General features: G+C 35.6%; 2 protein-coding genes across 3 annotated transcripts; one reads left to right on the top strand and one right to left on the bottom strand.

Annotated features, from left to right (window-relative positions):
* The first annotated feature begins 2389 nt into the window (after positions 1–2389).
* Positions 2390–5076, top strand: LOC21400405 (guanine nucleotide-binding protein subunit beta-like protein). The gene is made up of 2 exons (XM_010099290.2): positions 2390–3416; positions 4777–5076. Exons 1-2 carry the CDS (start codon positions 2526–2528, stop codon positions 4876–4878), a joined length of 993 nt encoding a protein of 330 aa, XP_010097592.1. The 5' UTR covers positions 2390–2525; the 3' UTR covers positions 4879–5076.
* A 3794-nt stretch (positions 5077–8870) lies between these two features.
* On the bottom strand, positions 8871–19462 carry LOC21400403. Of its 2 annotated transcripts, none has more exons than XM_010099288.2 (10): positions 18967–19462; positions 17514–18007; positions 16762–16961; positions 14988–15158; positions 13903–14217; positions 12240–12398; positions 12011–12160; positions 11688–11882; positions 11557–11598; positions 8871–11336 (listed from the first exon to the last, which is right to left on the bottom strand). In XM_010099288.2, exons 1-10 carry the CDS (start codon positions 19349–19351, stop codon positions 9299–9301), a joined length of 4149 nt encoding a protein of 1382 aa, XP_010097590.1. In that variant the 5' UTR covers positions 19352–19462; the 3' UTR covers positions 8871–9298. The 2 variants fall into 2 exon arrangements, with proteins under 2 accessions (XP_010097590.1, XP_024022157.1); XM_024166389.1 differs by having other exon boundaries at positions 11557–11595.
* Positions 19463–19950: the final 488 nt, after the last annotated feature.

The raw sequence follows: 19950 nt of genomic DNA, 5'->3' as shown, positions 1-19950 counted from the left end.
CGAACCCTAAATTCTCACTTAAAGGTGGTAGTTTGGGTCATGTTTGTATCAATTTTTATGTCATATTCGAGTTGACACACGTGTTACTCATTTAGTAAAAACGTCACTAAAATCTGTACTATCGCATTTAGTATAAACAATTTGAGTGCTAATTTATTTACTTAGTCTTTTTATTTATATTTTACATTGTTAATATAAGTCACAAATTTTATATTTTTCATGTTATCAAATTAAATTTATTTAAAAAAATGAGAAAATATGTAGTAGGGGATGTACTTTCCCCCTGTTGGTAAGGTACAATTTAATGATCAAAATTAAATCTCAATCAGGGCGCCGGATTATAGCTTAAACACTTGTTGTGTTTTTGTTGGTGCCTAATTAACTCCCATATTTTTATCGTAATTGAATTGATAAACAAAATAATCCGCATCTAGATTTTAAAATACTTTTAACATGTTAATCATTATATCGCATATAGTTTACTATTTTTTTGTTATTGTTTCGTTTATACATTCCCTGCTATTTGGTTTACATACCACATTGGTTAAGATAAATGAAAAACTCACATCCTTTGGTGTGTGTCTTAATTTTACATGTTAATGATATTGTCATTATTGTAATGCATTGTTGTATTGTTGAAAATTTTTATTGTCATTATTGTAATGCATTGTTGTATTGTTGAAAATTTTTATTGTCATTATTGTAATGCATTGTTGTATTGTTGAAAATTTTTATTGTGATTATTATAATGCATTATTGTATTGTTGAAAATTTTTATTGTCATTATTGTAATGCATTGTTGTATTGTTGAAAATTTTTATTGTCATTATTGTAATGCATTGTTGTATTGTTGAAAATTTGTATTGTTATTGTGTTGTTTGTCATAAGTTACTGTAACTAAAAGCATATAATGTTTTTTTTTTTTTTTTCAAAGTTGTTGTAAATATTAGTAACAGAAATTTAGGTGTTTGGTAAACATGTATAAAATTACCGTGGAGATCTATAATGACTAAAACATATATAATTTAGCACGCATAATTATAGTTAATTTTCATTTATATTTTTAAAGTCAATATTCATAATATGTTTACACCAAAATACTAAGAAAAATATATGATTTTAATTTGTTATTTAAAATAATTATAAAAAATAACTTGTTAAATTTATTATTTGTTTTTTATTTTTCACATTTTGATAATTATAAAAAATATTTGAGTAAAATTTAACATAATATATTTACGAAATATTTAATTTTTAAATAAATATTTAAAAACATTGTTTAATTTGGTATGAAAAATAAAATGGGTAAATAGAGAATTTACTTTTATTATTGGGTTCTTTTAGTAAATTTGGATAATGACAACAAAAACAGCTATGTAAAAGCAACTTATGACATGCTTCTCAAATTGTGCTATTTGACAACAGTTTTTAGAAGTTGTTAGACAAAAATAAGATTTATCAAACACCCGGACCTCATGTAGTTTCTTTAAAAAGGTTAAAAGCAGCTTATAAAAGTAATGTCAAACGGACCCATAATTCACATCAACTATTATGATTTAGTCCGAATGTGTTTATACTTATATTGTCATTATTTTAATGAAATTCTAATTTATATAAAAATAGATTCTCATCAACTGCATAATTATGTTAACAATATTTTAATGACATGTAATAGTTAAATGCTATTAAGTTAATAATTATACAGTCAATATTTTAAAGCAATTTAAATGATCAATACAAAATAATGATAATTTAATGTCATTCTTTAGTATTTAAAATGTTTAAAAACGATTAATAATCTCACAAATTGTGGAATATAATATCTACACCATCTCGTATATATCATTATCATTAAATAATATAACTATAAAATAAACTTTAATATCCTTATTAAGATTTACAATATCACTATACATCTACATTAAGCCATATGTAGAATATTCACGAACTCGAGTCATATTTTAATTCAACAATCTTAGGGTGCATTTATTTTAAGGGTTTTGCATGATTCAAACTATGATTCTTAATTTTGTTACAATATTTTTCTTTTATAAAAATTTAAATTTCAAACGTCAATATCATAAACTATAACTTAAAACTCATAAACCAAACATACCCTTATTTATTCCATATGTCTCATTCACCCTTACAAAGTGGCACTGCTGCATAAATGGGCTTCAGAAGTTGTAGTGGGCCTATTTAAGATCGTCCTATGCGAGTGTGCATCTATTGGGCCAGCTGGGTCATTCTCTAAAATATATCCTTACAATGCATAATCCGAGTACGATTACCGAATTCCCACTTCCAAACGGCCCCCAATTCCTAGGGCTAGCAAAATCCACCAAAACCCTAATCAGTACTCTCTCTCTCTCTCTCTCTCTCTCTCTCTCTCATATATCGAATATCCGTCATATATAAACCCCTTCTTAAACTCTCGAAACCCTAGTCTCTCAAAAAGCCATCGCCGATCTCTCTCTCTCCATTTCTTTAGAGAAACAAACATCTTCATCCATCAACATTCAACAATGGCGAGCGAGGGACTGGTTCTCCGCGGCACCATGAGGGCCCACACCGACATGGTGACGGCCATCGCAACCCCGATCGACAACTCCGACATAATCGTGACGGCCTCCCGCGACAAGTCGATCATCCTCTGGCACCTCACCAAGGAGGACAAGGCCTACGGCGTCCCCCGCCGCCGCCTCACTGGCCACTCCCACTTCGTCGAGGACGTCGTCCTCTCCTCCGACTCCCAGTTCGCCCTCTCCGGCTCCTGGGACGGTGAACTCCGTCTCTGGGATCTCGCAGCCGGCGTCTCCGCCCGCCGCTTTGTCGGCCACACCAAGGACGTCCTCTCTGTCGCCTTCTCCATCGACAATCGCCAGATCGTCTCAGCCTCCCGCGACCGCACCATCAAGCTCTGGAACACTCTCGGGGAGTGCAAGTACACCATCTCCGGCGACGGCGGCGAGGCTCACTCTGACTGGGTCAGCTGCGTCCGCTTCAGCCCTAGCAATCTCCAGCCGACCATCGTCTCCGCCTCCTGGGACCGCACCGTCAAGGTCTGGAATCTCTCCAACTGCAAGCTGAGAAACACTCTTAGCGGCCATGGCGGATATGTCAACACTGTTGCTGTTTCTCCTGATGGGTCTCTCTGCGCCAGCGGTGGGAAAGATGGAGTGATTTTGCTCTGGGATTTGGCTGAGGGGAAGAGGCTTTACTCTCTTGATGCTGGGGCTATTATTCATGCTTTGTGCTTTAGCCCTAACAGGTACTGGCTTTGTGCTGCCACTGAGAACAGTATCAAGATCTGGGATTTGGAGAGCAAGAGCATTGTTGAGGATTTGAAGGTTGATCTGAAGACCGAGGCTGAAAAGACCGAGGATACCCATGCTGCCACCGCCAACAAGAAGAAGGTATATATGATGTATAATATAATGAATTTTGTTGTTTGGTTTTTGTTTTTTCGGGATTGTGAATTTGGCATTGTTTGCTTGTTTGAATTTTGTGGTATGTGAATGTGATTGTCATTTCTGCCTTATTTTCAATTGAAGGCTACTTGGTAATGTTTATGTTTTACTGATGAAATACAAAATAAATTTTTACCTTGTTTTCAGATTGGTTATTGTCTTGTTGATTACAGGATATTTATGTTTAGGCAAAGAGCTTTCTTGCGATTGATTGCTCTAATTTATTGTGTTAATTGGGACCGTCCTGTTGATAGGGGAGAGCTGAGAAATGTTTATGATCCTTTTTCTTGTTCAAAACTACAAAAAGAATCATTTTTTGTTACCCTGCAATGTGTGGTAGATTTTGTATTTTCCATTTTCTTAAGCGAAATCCAGGAAAGATAAACCTTTTCAATCAATGCCTACGTAAATCTTGTTTATCTTTTTTATTTTTTGCTTTAAGGAATGATTCTTAAAAGGTGTGTCGATTCTATTTACTGGATGATATGTGTTACCTTGTTTCGGTCGCTGCTAGTAGTTTCACCATCTTGTTGTTTACTATGTATTTGTAGCAAAAAGTACTTAATCTTTAGATTTTTTTACTAAAATGTTGATTTTCCTTTGCTGCTAGCATAATTTTTGTCCCCTAATGTGTACATGTGTTTGCTTATGTGGCCATAGTTTTGATGATATGTGTCAGTGTAAGAGGCCTTTGTAAAAATAACTCAATAGGAAAGTTTTATTAGTAAAATAACTTTTCAAAAATTTTTATTTGCAAAATGACTTTATGAGAAGAAAGAAAAACGAAAAAAAAATCAGAACTTCACCCCACCCACGGATCCACTGCTCAGCTCGATCTGAACCGCCACGTTCTCGACCTTCTCGAGCCTTGACGTCGCGATCGTGAGCGGCGCGATCAACGGCACGTTCAGAGCCCTGAACCTCACCGGCGTCGTCGCCAAGGCCATTCTCGGCGGCCACGTTCTCGACCTTCTCGTGAGGTGGGTCTCGGCCTTTTGGGGGGAGAGAAAGAAAAGAAGAGAGAGAAATGGAGTGCTGCCATTGATTCCGGCGGAAGGAGACCGGTGGGAGGAGCTGCCATTGATTCCGGCGGAAGGAGACCGACGGGAGGAGAATAAATAAAATTAAAATTAAAAAAGTCATTTTCCTAATTTTACTTTTTCACTTGGTTATTTTAACCAAATTCTCTCAGTGTAATCAATTTACATTTTATATGATTAACCTATGGATTAATGGACTATTCTTGTTAATTGTTTAATCTGGATTATTATTATATTTATCTTGTTTCTGATCATGGATATGGCAGGTTATCTACTGTACAAGCTTGAGCTGGAGTGCTGATGGAAGCACTTTGTTTAGCGGATACACCGATGGTGTAATCAGAGTTTGGGGTATTGGCCGCTACTAGGAAAAGCTTTTTTTTTCAATTTATATTTGCAATATGCGCTTTTGTTTTCTTAGTTTTGGGACGAAATCAAGTTCTTAAATTCTAGTGTTCTCAAAAGAGTGATTTAGGATCTTGTTGGAAATGCTGGATTTCTCATTCTCTTATGTTGACTTGTGCTTTGAGGCCATTTGATTCGGTTTTTGTTTTAATATTATTAGGTATCATCATATTGGTCTTTGATTATTTTCTGGTTTATACATTTTGATGGTGAGTTTGCAATATTTTGATGAATTGCATAACCTCATTTGTTTCTCATTTCGGCTCAAATATCATCTTTTCGCACCGAGATTTTTTTTTTCTTTTTTTTTTTTTTTCTTGTCAATGGAAAAGAAGTTCCAACTTCGTGAGTAAAACGAGTCTGTTTAATTTGTTGATTCGAGTTTTTAATTCGAGTTGAGATGTGATTTTATGTGAGTTTTTTACTGTAGTAAAAAAGTTAGATGTGATTGTTTCTGAGAGTTTTTTATTATAGCAAAACTCGAATTCTAAACTTGAATCGGTGAAGTGAACGGGGTTAGTATTTGTTATTTAGTATGGTTGTGCGTTATCATTAGTGCTATGTTAATGAAATTGTTTGTCGATGCCACTCCCGTAACTAGAACTAAAATTTATACCATGCAATTAGTATTTTTAAGAAGTTTGGAATGATAAATTCATCTCGTTTACAACTTTAATTAAATACCCACTTTGACTTTTTTAAGACGTGAGTTGATAATGTTCATAAATTAAATTAATGAGACGTTTGGTTTATAGATTAAAATTATATGATTAGAATTATTTTTAATTTATGTGTATTTTTTATAAGAAAAAATACTGTAATAAATTACGAATTATGATTCAAATATTACGAATTATGATTCAAATTGAAAGACGAATTTTCTAACCAAACAACTTCTAAGAAATCCTGAAAAGGTAAGTGCTGATAATTCCAGCCGAACTATGTTATGTCACTTTGTCCCGAAACCCTAGATTTGTAATGTCCTATGTCTTTCGCTTTTTAAAGTTTTATTTTTAAGTTGCCAAGTAAATACTCCATGAAGACCCTGATAGCCAAAATATGGTTTCAATAGCTTCTCACCTCACTGCATCTGTTCTTCAAGTCAATGCTTGCTGGTGTAGGAATTTTTCTGCAAATGAGGGACTGAGGGAGGTCCTTTGTAGTCGGTAAAATCCCACAACACTCAAATTTCAGGAAATTTCGATTCAAGAAAATTTTAAATGTTTAATTTTTTTTCTTTTTAAATATAGTGAGAATGAATTGACAAACTTATATTTGGCATGCTCATAATTATATTTAGCATTATTTAAATAACATATCATATTATTAATATTGTTTGAATCAAGATGAGATTTTAACTACGTTTGAGTCTTATAGAACTTCCTTTTGATATTGAGAAATCTAATATGTTTTTTTTTTCTTTTTATGTTAAACTTGAAATCTAATATGTTTTTTTTTTTTTCTTTTTATGTTAAACTTGTTTATTGAACACAAGTATTAGAAATATGTTTTAATGTAAACTGCCGCAATTTCCATAATTTTTTTAATATTTCCACCGATATCAATATTTTTTTCTGAAATTTTCATAAAATTATAGTATCGATATTTCTACGTATATATATTTTCATCCTTGGATATAATCTCGTGGACAGCTTGACTTGGATAGTGCTTTAGGTTCTGATTGTATTCCAACGTATACCATTACTGTTCTTAGCCGGTCACCCGGATTTTGTTAACTATGCAAGTCATTGGTAACTTGTACCAGGCAACAACAAAGAGGAAACAACTCCTGCTTTGAATAATGACGTGAGTTCCTCGTCTCAGTATCAATTGACTTAAAATCACATACCCAACTCAAAGTAGCAACCAGTATTATCAGCCAAAAATATAAAACTCAAACCCTAAGATATACAAAATTTTCGAGAAACTATCTACTTAGTTTTCCACCATTTCCTACTAATCCAAACTAAAAATTGAAACATAAGCATTTAATATGGTAGAATTTCAAGACTTGAGAAACCCCTTCCCATCTTCCAGTTATTTTTCACGTCCAGCAACCAAAAACCCAGAAAATTTTTCCCAAATACGCTGTTGATCTTCAACAGGACTTTTTTTTTTTTTTTTTTTTTTTTTTTTTTTTTTTTTTTTTTATAGGTTTGCTATTTTCTTGTGTCTATTTTTCATCGGAAAACAATGGCCCTGTTTGTTACCGTTTTCAATCTCATTTTTCACGTTTTTTGAAGCAAAAAATTGAAAACGCGTTTGGTGAAAGTTTTTTTAAAAAAAAAAACAAAACCGTTTTTGTCGTTTTGTGAAATTCTGAAAACGCAAAAAAGCTGTTTTCATTTTCTCGTTTTCGTTTTCGTTTTGCTTTTCTTTCTTCAGCCTCCCGTTCTCTCTTCTTTCTTCAGATTTTTTCTGCCCTTCTTCAGCCCAGTTTCTTCAGCCCTTCTTCCCGGCCGAGCTCCTCCGTTCTTCTCGCCCGATTCGTTTTCTCCAGTTTCCTTCTCGCCTGACTTGCGCCGTTTGCTTCTCACCCGAGCTCCTCCGTTATGTTCTCGCCTGAGCTCCTCCGGTGTCTTCTTGCTCGATCTGCCCCGTTCTCGTCTCGCTCTTTTCTCACCGAGGTATGCCCTTAGACAAAAACGTTTGATGGTTTTCCGTTTGATTTGGTTGAGCATTTTTTCTGATTTGTTTTGTTTTTGTTTTTATGGCTTTTTTTATATGTTTTTGATTTGATATACTCAACCAAATCGATTGATATGTTTTCCGTTTGATTTGGTTGAGTATTTTTTTTAATTTTTTGATATGTTTTTTATCTGATTTGATGATTTTTTTTTTCATGTTTTTTTTCCCTTGGGAGCCTCCCATTGGGGCTGATTCAGCCCCTGGGGGCCTCACATTGGGGCTGTATCTACCCCTGGGAGGCCCCATTAGGGCTGATTCAGCCCTTGGGGGCCTCACATTGGGGCTGTATCAGCCCTTGGGAGCCTCCCATTGGGGCTGATTCAGCCCCTGGAGGCTGATATTGGGGTTGTATCAGCCCCTGGGAGGCCCCATTAGGGCTGATTCAGCCCCTGGGGGGCTCACATTGGGGCTGTATCAGCCCCTGGGAGCCTCCCATTAGGGCTGATTCAGCCCCTGGAGGCTGATATTGGGGCTATATCAGCCATTGGGAGGCCTCCACTGGGGCTGAATCTACCCCTGGGAGGCTGATATTGGGGCTGAATTAGCCCCTGGGAGGCCCCCCATTGGGGCTGATTCAGCCCCTGCATGTGTGTGTGTGTGTGTCTATATACTTTAAAATTGTGCTTTATTTTAATGATGAAAGTGTTATTTTAGATGTGTGATAAGGATGATAATACGAAATGACCGGCTGCAATTGAGAATTTTTATGTAGAACTAATATATGAGGAGTCAAAGAATGAGCTGCAAACATCCACTTTGGATGCACAAGAAGCAGAAACATCTAAAATAGGTGGTCGGCAACAACGTAATTACATGGTTAATTTTAAGGATCATCTAGCTAATCAAATGTGAGATTCGTATTGGCGACAATAATTTAAGCTAAGATTGTAATTTCCATATTTTATTAATTATTAGTATTTTTATTTGAGATTCAATTATTATTTATTTAATATATTAAATACTATTACATGTTTTCAAAAATGAAACCACCAAACGCAATTTCAGTTTTTTTTTAAACTGAAATTAATCTCTGAATAAAACTACCAAACGCATTTTCAGAAATAATTCAAAAATGAAAATGAAAATGTTTTCATTTCCATTTTCGTACAGAAAATAAAAACGTTTTAGAACCAATTCCAAACGCACCCAATAACTTCCAATTCAGATATATGAAAAAAAAAAAAAAAAAAAAAAAAAAAAAAAAAAAAAAAAAAACTAAAAGCAAGCAGATTAAAGTAATGAATAATTTCTGACTGATCTCGTGAAAATATAAAACCAATAATAAACAGCCTTAACTCATCAAAATTTCTCTCTTCAGGAAGCAAAGTATATGCACATCCGCTCTACCTCTTATCATTCTCTTTGAACTTTTTCCACCGTCTTTATTTGGAGCAGGGAAACTAATTTAGAAATTGAATGTATACCGTAGTCAATAATCTCATTTCTTTGTTTGTCACAAATAACTCAAAACTCTCTATACCAACCTAACTCAACTCTATATACAAACCCGAACTCTTGGAGGGAAATTGATCTGTGAATTATGGAGAGGGACTATCATCTCTCACCAAATAAAATCCAGCGCGAGATAAATACCAATTTCAGCCAGTTTCTAAGCAATGCCACTATAAAAGAAGTTTCACTTGCACATTTATATACTCCAACCTTACTGCGTAGAATGAACAGCACACTTAAGAACTACTTATCGGTAGATTGTAGCCGCCTCTTTTTTGATTTATTTTGCACAAAACAAGAAAGAGTCATATCACCGACCACGTTGTCATCTTCTGCCTCTTCCCTTTGTTGTTTATCAAAAGCCACCTCTGGTCCTGTGAGTGGATCTAGTCCACTGGGAACAGAGGATGTATAGTCTCCGTCCTGAAGTTGGTTTACTCTTTTGGAAAGCAATTGAGATCCCCTTATCAAACTGGAGGGCAGACAGGCTCGAGTACCCCTCTTGGATGTTTGGCGCTCCTTTTTCAATTTCTTTTGCACTAAGGAAGCTAAAGAAGTGTCATCATCATTATTACCACTTTGTGCGTCAACACTAACCATTTCCTTCACCAGCTCCTCACAGGCAACTGTCTGTCCTCCAACTAGATTTTCACTTCCGGGCTCATTTTCAGTAGGCACTGCAGTACATTGTTCCAGCAAAAGACTGGACTCTCTGTTGCAAGCTGACAATTTTTCAGAAGTCCCACCATCACAGCACGTTAACTCATCATCTTGCATGGCAGACAACACTGAATTTCCATCATGAAGCGTAACTACTGGAAACAACTCTGACTCCTGTATGACCGACGGAGATAATGAGGTTTTATTCTGACAATCATTAACTAAAAGTTTTCTCCTCTTTAGTTTCTTGCTTGTGGAGCGGACAAGTAGAATCTCATCATCTGCTCTGCCGAAATTCTGATCCGAATGAGAAGTACCTCTAGTTCTAGGTTTTACCTTTTGCAGCTCATTGTCTTGTGGAGGAACAGGTAAAACATCCTCAAAAACTCCAGCCGGCTCAGTACCTTTTTTCCCGTTGCAGAGTGTGTTTCCATCTAATGTAACATCTTCAACATTAGTCATCAGTAACTGCGTTGTGTCCATGCAAGATGAACCATTACGCTGATGTTTGACATCATCAGTTCCTGTTAGCAATGACTTTCCAGAATGCGCAGTGGTACTCTGGAGTTCTTCCGAGTTTGTAGTGCTTATATTCGTACTATATTTTCGCTTGGAAACTCTTCTTGAGTTGGTCAAACTAGTATTGGTCCCAGCTAGAGGCTCAATCCCATCACCGTTACTTGTTAAATTAAAACTTTCAGGTTGGAAAGGAAGACATTCCCTCACAGCAGGTGCAGAATCTTCCTGCCTTGTAGAACGCAGTTTGCGAGATTGTTTCTTCCTTTTACTATCAGGTCCAATCAGTCCTTTTCCATTTTCTGAGCTGATTTCAGGAGATAATGGACAATCCTGTCCAGGTTTCATCAAATTATTATTTTCAGATACTTCCCTACTACATTTTCGCTTGGAAACTCTTCTTGTGTCGGTCAAAATAGTATTGGTCCTGGCTAGAGGCTCAATCCCATCACTGTTACTTGTTAAATTCAAACTTTCAGGTTGTACGGGAAGCAATTCCCTCACTTCAACAGGGTCAGTATGTTCCTTCCTTGTAGAACGCGGTTTGCGAGATTGTTTCATCCTTTTACCATTAGCTCCAGTCAGTCCTTTTCCATTTTCTGAGCTGATCTGAGGAGATGATGGACGATCCTGTCCAGGTTTCATCAAATTATTATTTTCCAAGTTTGTAGTGCGAACATTCTTACTATATTTTCTCTTGGAAACTCCTCTTGTGTCAGTCGAAGTAGTATTGGTCTCAGCTAGAGGCTCAATCCCATCACCGTTACTTGTTAAATTCAAACTTTCAGGTTGCAAGGGAAGACATTCCCTTACTTCATCAGGTTCAGTATGTTCCTTCCTTGTAGAACGCGGTTTGCGAGATTGTTTTTTCCTCTTACCATCAGGTCCAGTTAGTCCTTTTCCATTTTCTGAGCTGATCTGAGGAGATGGTGGATGATCCTGTCCAGGTTTCGTCGAATTATTATTTTCTGAACCTTGCTCAATAGTAGCTTCTGGCTCATCAAATGTTTCAACCTCATCATGATTATTTATCTCCAAGCCTTCCTCTGTACCTGTTTGAGCATTTTCCGTCGACTTCTTAGATCTCCTATTCTTTGTAACTTTGCTGCATTTTAATGAAAGAAATAAAAAAAAAAATTAAGAAAAGTGTGAAAATAAGAGTGAAATAAAGCACTGCCAAATAAGAATAGCTGTAGCCTGTAGATTTTCCAATGTTCTATCATAAAGAATGCAGAACTCCAAGAATATGTCCAAACAGGAAGAGTAAAAGGGAAACGAAAATGAAGAAGCTTAAAACAAAACTGCAGAATTTGAAGGCAACTTACCAGGAAGGTTTGATTCTTTTCTTCCCAGATATTAGACCTCTTCTGTCCACAGTGAGTAGATATTAGAGCCAACACAACATATGCACCAAAAAGAATCGTAGAAATGAAGAAGTCTTTATCAAAGAATATACCTTAATTTTCCAGACTGTTCCTTACAATGATTTACTTTCTCGCCAGAGGTTATCATTAGTGGACAAAAATCGTTAAGGCCAAGGGCAGGACGCTCTGACTCTCGATCTACGAAGTTGCATATAAGAGCAGCTTTTTGCATTTTCCTTGCGGCTTGAAGCAAATGCACTTCATCAGGATGCAACCTCTTCCATCTCCTGGATTCATAGAAAGATGAATTTAGAGCAGGTTTAAAACACACCCAGGCAGCAATGGGTATATAATGGGTATAGAAGAAAAATCTCCAGGGATATTTATATGGCTTTTGCTATCCCAGACTTCATACCTCCTGCACATATTATCAGTTCGTCTTGGAAGAGCTGCAGCAACCTTAGACCAACAATGTCCATGTTTTACAGTGGCTTCTCTTAGTTTGGAATCTTCTTCGGCAGTCCATTTGCCCCAATTCAAAGAAGGGTCTAGAGAATTGACCCATCTGCCATGAGAATTTAAAAGTTATGAATTTCTCAAATCAAAATAAATTTATTTGAACTTGACCAGTTCGTTGAAAGTACCTTTCTCGGCATTGCACCTCTGTCCGACCTGGCACAAATTGTGCTATTTTCTTCCAATTTCTTGGCCCAAAAAGCATCTGAGCTACTTTCAGTCGTTTGTCTTCATCTGGAGTCCACCTGCCTACTCTTTCCCTGGTTGGATGGAGTGATTTTTTCCACCTAGCATAAAGTGGTCATATAAGTATGTTAATAACTTGCAAGCACCAACAGACTAGTTTGATGGAGCACTGGGTAGTTTGTACAAACAAGATATGTAAACACCATGACATGCATCAAGCATAAGTTAGATGTAGTAAAATCTGACTCAGATGGAAAGTCAACAAGAACAGATGAAATCATTGCGAAATAGTTTTCGAGCTACAAAAAAAAAAAAAAAATGTTTCTAGGACGCTCAAGAGGTAAAAAGAAATGCACTTCAATCAGAAGGATAGATAAAAACACTATGGTGGCCATAAATTCAAGAAAATTAACATTAGCCCTTTGCAAACATAAAAAAAAAAAGAAAAAAAAGAAAAAAAAAGGCTTCGTGATGTGCAAGTCTAGATTGGTATCTCAATGAATGGCGTGTGTTTTGGCAGGAATCATAATATTTTTCAGTTTGAAGCCTCCTGCTGTTTCTTCAATATCGAAACCATCATATAGTTCTTGCTTCAGAGAAACTAAATATACAAGCAAGTAGATCTAGAATAGCTAACTAAGACCATCTCCAATACAAATATTAATGCTAATTGTATATTTAGCATCAAAAAGTATGATATGGTTTATGTATGTTATTTTTATTTTTGCTCCAATGCATAATGCTATTTGAAATGCCAAGGGGTTGTTCTTTTGTAATAAAACTCAGAAAAAGTTTTAACTTGAGTTACAATTTTATTTAAATTCATGTTTTTTTTGTAAAATTTGAGTTTGAACTCGAGTTTGAATTCGAGTTTGAACTCGAGTTTGGGGTTAAACTCGAGTTCAAGTTTCCCCTTCAACTCAAGTTTATAAACTCGAATTCAAGTTAATGAATAGTATTTTTTCTATTCTTAAAAATGACATAACTTTTTCGTTTTAATTCTAATTGAGATGATTTTTTTTTCTATGCATTCACAATGAAAAGACGAATAAAACCCCACCCATATACCCTATTAAAATTTTTCATCACCATTGAGTTTTTATTAAAATACTATCTAAATACAAATTTAAGTTTTGCCTCACCCAAACACAAACTCAAAATGATTCTCAATTCAAATCATAACTCAAATGTGCATATCCAAACACAAATTCAAGTTACAACTTCAACTCAAGTTATAACTCAAACGCAATTTAAAATCATCACTCAAATCACCCTAACTCAAAAATACAAAAGAACAACCCCTAAATCTACTTTCTCCTATACATATTAAGCTTTGAAAGTTGTAAAAGTAAGCTTTTATTTTTAAAATAATTAAAAAATGCAAAAAGTTGCATTGATTACATAGAAAAAGTAAACATTTCAACCAATAGTAATAAAATGCCAAATTTCTCATATGCTATACTTGGTGGGAAATTTGCCATAAAGTATAGCATATGGGAAATTTGACACAACAAATAGCATTGCATTGGAAAGTATAAATTGCACTCAAATGTTAAATTTGCAATTGTCACACCAATTATAACATTGCATTGGAGATACTCTAACCTGTTGGAGCATTGGGTACCAGTCCACCCTTCCAAAACCGAAGCCACAAACTGCCAATCACCCTCACCATATGCTTCAACAGCAGAACGAAGCTTAGCATCCTCATCCTTGGTCCATTCCCTTTTCAATATGGAAACATTCAGACTCCTCTGGTAACGTGTCAAGCACTGAAAAGGAGTCCTGTTTGTTCCCAACGATACAGCAATGTCAAACCAGTTACTGATCCCCTTCTTCTGGACAAGAATCAAAAGATTTTTATCCTCTTGGGCAGTCCATGGGTTACAATTGATCAAAGGATCTTCAAAGTTCAACCACCTGCAGGTATGAATCATACGCGTTAAACTAATTAAACTTGGAACGCAGTGGTCCATGTCTGTATGATGAATGAGGTTCAAGGATAAAAATGAGCATCACAGACGTCTGTGATGACAACATCACAGACGTACTCAAACACCGCTGTTTTGAGTAAAGCACGTCATGTACTGGTCCCACCTGAATGACCTATGCTGATGTAGCAATTTTTACAAAATCCAATAATGGTACTTGTCTGTGATGGTGATCGTCATAGACATCTGCGAAGCTTGCTTCGTGGAAGGACACATGCTTCGGGGGGAATCAACAACCATAAAGCACTAGTCAAGGAATGTACATGTTGAGGGAAAATAACAAAATAGACCTAGAGAAAGATGCAAAAAGAGAATCCTCACTGTCATTGGACTCATTTGATGTTTACTACGTATTTGGTTGTTAGAAATTCCACAAAATGATCTATTAGATAGCTTTGTAAAAGTGCTAGGTTTCAATATCAATTCCTTCAAATTAAATTGCACTATTTTTTACCAATTGAATGCTAGAATTGTCTGAGTTCCGCATCCAGCCATCAAAAGAAGTAAAGAAGTTAATACAGATCCATCTGATAGTTGTGTACAATTGTTTTTCCCCCCAAAGCGGGCAAATGGATTAGGCCAGTTGTGTATTTTAATAAAATGTAAGATATAATGTTCATCAAAAGGCACAAGAATGTAGAATTGAACTGTTCATTCAGTAATCTCATTATAATTAAGTTATAACAAGTTAAGGCATACCTCGCTTCACATTCAGCACCTGAACGTCCCGCAACATACATGGAAGCCAATTGTTCCCAATTAACCTTGGGCAAAAATTCTCTCATATTGTCTGGGGTGATGTCGAGATGTTTTATTGATAATAAAATGTTATCAAGATCATTCAAGTTTCCAGAGGATTCCCCTGTACCACTGTTTACAAAGAAAAAAGTGGAGTCAGCTAATATATGCAGGAAGAATTCAGATAAGTAATGTCTAGCAAAACACAAAGAAGAAAAAAAGAGAGGGTAAAATCATTAGTGCAATACGTGCAATACATACAAGATAAAAGAAAATGAAAAGAACTAAGGGATAGGAAAAACCGTGTATTCTCAGAGTATTATTCTCAACACCCAAACTAAAATCAGCTAAAACAGGGCTACCACAGTAAAATAATAAAAAAGAAATAAGAAAACCCAATTTAAACATAAAATATACATACATATAAACAAGTACATCTACTACGGTTATAACTTTACGAGTTATGCAATTTTATATATAAAAAAGAGATTCCTAGCCTCGTTTTGAAATTAAAATTTACAGGGACACCATCTCAGACCTGTAAGCTTGGAAAACGCAGGTTAGACATGGCCTTTCAAACCATAGTGGCATATCATCCTGGCTGCATTGGTCCATTGGAGATATAACTAAAGTTTCTCTATAAATAGGCCTAGTGATTGTTAATTCATAGAAGACTTGATTATTTTTAATCCCCAAGCTCTCTCTCTCTAAACACTATAACCCTTCTTCCTCTAATTCTCTCGTGTCCCACGTGACTCTGTCACCTCTATGTTTTTGTTTGGGGACTACACATACAGCTCCTCTTTACGAAGTTTTAATAACTCTCCACTAAAATGTGTTCCACAAAGAAATTGAAAGGGTGAATCTGCTCTAAGAACATTAAATCCAAGAAAAAATCTCAAGTATCATATACATTCTATGAAATGCAAAAAAAAAAAAGAAAAGAAAAAAGAGTAAAGTAATAATAAAATAAAATAAATTTTAAAAAAAAGAAAGAAAGAAAGAAAGGAGGAACAGCAGAACAATATATCTTTCATCTCAGACTCAAATAGATTCTTGTTTTTGGTTTCCGAAGGAATGTTATTATGCTGCCTTGAATCCTTTGAATCTGGTACAAACAGGTACCAACCCCCAAGAATAACACTCTCTTTCAGACCTTTTAACCAATCAATACGAAAGTGTAGAGCAGATTTTGCTTAGTTATTGTCATCAACATCAGATGATAGTCGCTAAAAGATAAAACAAAAGAACTTCACGAACTCTAGATGCCAATTGCAAAAAGCAAATATCAGAACTCTAATATTGTATACGTTTGAACAAAATGGGTTGGAGGAATTGTTACTGCTAATGCAAAATACTTTGGCAAGTTGCTTAGTCATGAATTAATGTTGTTAACAATTTGTTTTATCTCTTCAAATATGTCTACAAGTGTTTGTACGTAACTAAAATCTAACAAGGATGTCTTCCCAACAGTGAATGAGCAACACTATTAATATCAGGGATCTCTGGCTATCACAGTCTCATAGACAACATCACCAAAACAAAATACATGAAAAAAAAAAAGAAAGCACTAAAATAATCGGGTAAAACACTTTACACACTGTGTGAACACACAAAAGTTGTAAGCCAAGGTCCAAGACCTAAAGTCTGCCTTACTATTTGAGGGAAGACAAACATCACCACTAGGGAAATAAAAGGGACCATCACAATGAGAGAGAGAGAGAGAGAGAGATACCTCAATTGATCCAGCATGATTTGAAGTGCCGTCTCTTGAAACTGCTGTCGAATTCCCTTTTCAAGATTTTTCTTCTCTACCTCTGACCATTTTTTACGCTCTAATGATAGTGGTAACTGTGTTGAAGCGATTCTATAATTTGCAACATGAGAATTTTCTATTGGTCCATAATACATGGCAGGGATCTTTTTCTCATGAACCTGCAAGACTTAATATGTGTCAACATTACAATAAAGCCGCCTGGAATTCATAATAAGTATCACACTAAAAGAAACCTGAAAACTTTAGCTAATTATCCAAGTTACTTCAAAACAATCTTTAGTTGCCTTATCTATTGGCTAAAGCCTAAAGGAACAAAATGGTAAGGCAAATTAAACACACCGCAACATGCCAAAAGCTAGCATATGTCAACCAAAATAAAATATAACTTTTTAGGGGCTCAGAGGCAGATGCTATCACGCTCTTACACTATTCACTATTAGACCTTGCATCAGTCACAATGATCCAAGCAACCAAAGCTAATAGAGTGTTTCCCCACTAAATTCTCAAGAGTAGATTCTAGATAATTAGTTTTAGGATCAAGGTTTGACTTACGAAGTGAAAGATAATAATAAAAAAGTATAGAATTGATACTGATAGGAGCAATAAACAAGAGGGGTGGGGAAGCCAAGGATAGAGTTATTCACTCAAAAAGTACATGTACATCAAACAGATTCAAATTGAACTATTTAAAAGCATGATTGAGAACTAACCTTTGAATCCTTAGAGGGCAATGACTTTTTTACTGAAATTAACTGAACACGAGAATCCTTCTTCTGGGATAATGCCCGTCCTGTCCTTCTTTTGCAATTAATCTGAAAGTCTTTGAGGATTTTAACACGCTCCTTCAACTTCTTGTTCTCCTCAATTTTTGCTTCAATCTGAATCAGCTTACTTCGCAAAGACTTTTGAAAGGACCTATTTTTCTTAATGGCATCCATGAACACCTTTGCAGACTTTGGGAAGCTTGAATAGCTAGGTTCAGACGTGGATGGCTTTGAGGAATCTGTTTGATGCCACTCAATGGATGTAGAAGGCGGCTCTTCCAAATGGTCATCCAAAAGGTGGGTGGTCTGACAAGCAAACTGTGAATCTAAAAGCCCTTTGCAAACATCAAAAGTATCAACAACTAAATCATTGGAAGCCTTCTTCTGTGGTGACATACAACAAACCTGTTCTTGTTTCTCTGAGAAATTTTTCAAAGCATCTGAAAATATAAGGATAAATATGTGGTTAGAGAAACATGGAGCAGAGATGAAAAAGAACAACCAAAAGCATTAGGGGTTCAGTACGCATGAACCAAAGTGCTGGGCGGAAGTCTTTTTCATTCATACACAGATATGGGAATAATCAAAGAGTTGCATACAAAAAATAATTCTTCCATATATGCAAGAACTGAAAGCCAGACCACCATTTATTACACACGAGGTAAAGTTAATGAATTTAATTAGCCTTAAAGCTTATGTAAGCATTAGTAGCAATGAATATCATACTGATGCAAGGAAGAACAATCATATTGATGCAGGGAGTCTGACATTACAATTCACATGATGATCATGAGAAGTTAGAAGGCAAAAACAAAAAAAAAAAATGGAAAATTTAATGGAGTCATGAATAGCATACATACGCAAAAACAAAAGTAAGTATAAGCTTAAATCTTAGGCAGTCCGAAATATCAAATAAGAACCAAAAATCGAAAATGGATATATAAATAGCATAACCAAGAACAAACCTGAACTATCAAACATAAAAATATTGGTAATTTGGAAATAAGAACTAATTGAAAAAACAAAAACGTCCTCAGATTTAAGAATTGTCAGACGTGAGGTCTCCAGGGGAAGCAAACGCTCTTAGAAATAAAACTCTAATTTCAAGAAATAACCAACAAGAATTACATGTACCAAGTTTTTCTCATAGTCCATAACTTTTGCACGTTTCAGATATATCAAAACAAGGCAGAAAAGTGCATAGCAAGATAAAAACTTCAATTCAAGAAATAGTCCACAACAACCATTATCGCCTAAATTTTCACATATAATGCTCACCTAAACAATCTAAGTCCATACATATATCAGTCATTATTAAAATTTAGCATCTACGCAATCATTATTAAAACATCAATACATTGAAATTAATCAGGAACATTTAAAAAGGAACTGGAATTACCATTATCATAGGCCGCGAAGCGCTTCTGAACCGCGCGCAAGGTCTCGAAATCGTCGTCCCCTTCCTCATCGGACATACTCAGCGGCAAAGTGCAAAGCGGCTTCATCGACAGAGGCTCGGACGCAACGGAGGGAATTGAGAACCGATTCCGAATGTTCTGAAGCAACACAAGGTCTTCACCGTCGTTGTCTTCATCAGCGTTTTCATCCTCATCGGAGTTGGATCCTCCTCCTGCGGCGGCGGCGGCGGCATCGTCGGGATTGGTGCCGGTGATCATACAGGCACGCCTTAGGGCTTCCATGTCCTCGTCCAAAACGTCGTCGTCTTCGCTACCGGAGAGCTCTCTTTCTTCTTCTTCTTCTTCTTGTTTAGGAGACATCGCCATTGTTTTGGTGCTGCGAAGAGGAGAAGAGGAGAGGAGAGAAGAAGTGGAGTGTTAATTGTGTTTGGGAGGTTTAAAACGGCAAAGAAGGTTTGAGAAACCAAAAACCCTCTAAAAAGAGGGAAAAGGAGGACAAGTTTTGCGTGTGCAAGTACAGTACCTTTTATATAAAAATGTGTACAGTGTTTGTTGTTTTTTTTTATAGGAAATTGAAAAAATATGCCTGGATTTTAGCTGTATATCGTATCTGTCCCCGTATTTATCCAAACAAATTTTATGCTTCAAGAATTCTAGCTGATTTAAGATTATGATTCTTAGTTCGTTATAATATTTTTTTCTTATAAAAAATTTAAATTTTAAAAATTACGAGCCCGTTTAGTTCATGAATTAGAACCATGTGATTAGAATTATTTTCGATTTACGTGTATTTTTTGTGAGAGAAAATACTGTAGCGATTCACGAATCATGATTCGAATCAAGGAACGAATTCCTTTACCAAACGGGCTCATAATTTTAAACTTATAAATCAAACGTCACATTAATATTTACCTATATATTTTAAAGGCATATCTATAGTAGGGTGATTACCTTTTTTCTTATCG

This window comes from Morus notabilis, unplaced genomic scaffold, assembly GCF_000414095.1.
Source record: "Morus notabilis unplaced genomic scaffold, ASM41409v2 Scaffold884, whole genome shotgun sequence".
In the NCBI taxonomy this organism is placed as follows: Eukaryota; Viridiplantae; Streptophyta; class Magnoliopsida; order Rosales; family Moraceae; genus Morus; species Morus notabilis.
The sequence above is the reverse complement of the archived record's forward strand: the minus strand, read 5'-3'. Positions and strand labels throughout refer to the sequence as shown.

What these genes read in the sequence shown, in the direction of transcription:
- LOC21400403 (XM_010099288.2), bottom strand. Translation starts at nt 19,351, where the DNA reads ATGGCGATGTCTCCTAAACAAGAAGAAGAAGAAGAAGAAAGAGAGCTC. An exon ending in TGCCCTCTAAGGATTCAAAG is followed by an intron (nt 16,962 to 17,513) that starts GTTAGTTCTCAA and finishes TAAGTCTTGCAG; the next exon opens with GTTCATGAGAAAAAGATCCC. An exon ending in GGTGCTGAATGTGAAGCGAG is followed by an intron (nt 14,218 to 14,987) that starts GTATGCCTTAAC and finishes TCATACCTGCAG; the next exon opens with GTGGTTGAACTTTGAAGATC.
- LOC21400405 (XM_010099290.2), top strand. Translation starts at nt 2,526, where the DNA reads ATGGCGAGCGAGGGACTGGTTCTCCGCGGCACCATGAGGGCCCACACC. An exon ending in CCACCGCCAACAAGAAGAAG is followed by an intron (nt 3,417 to 4,776) that starts GTATATATGATG and finishes TGGATATGGCAG; the next exon opens with GTTATCTACTGTACAAGCTT.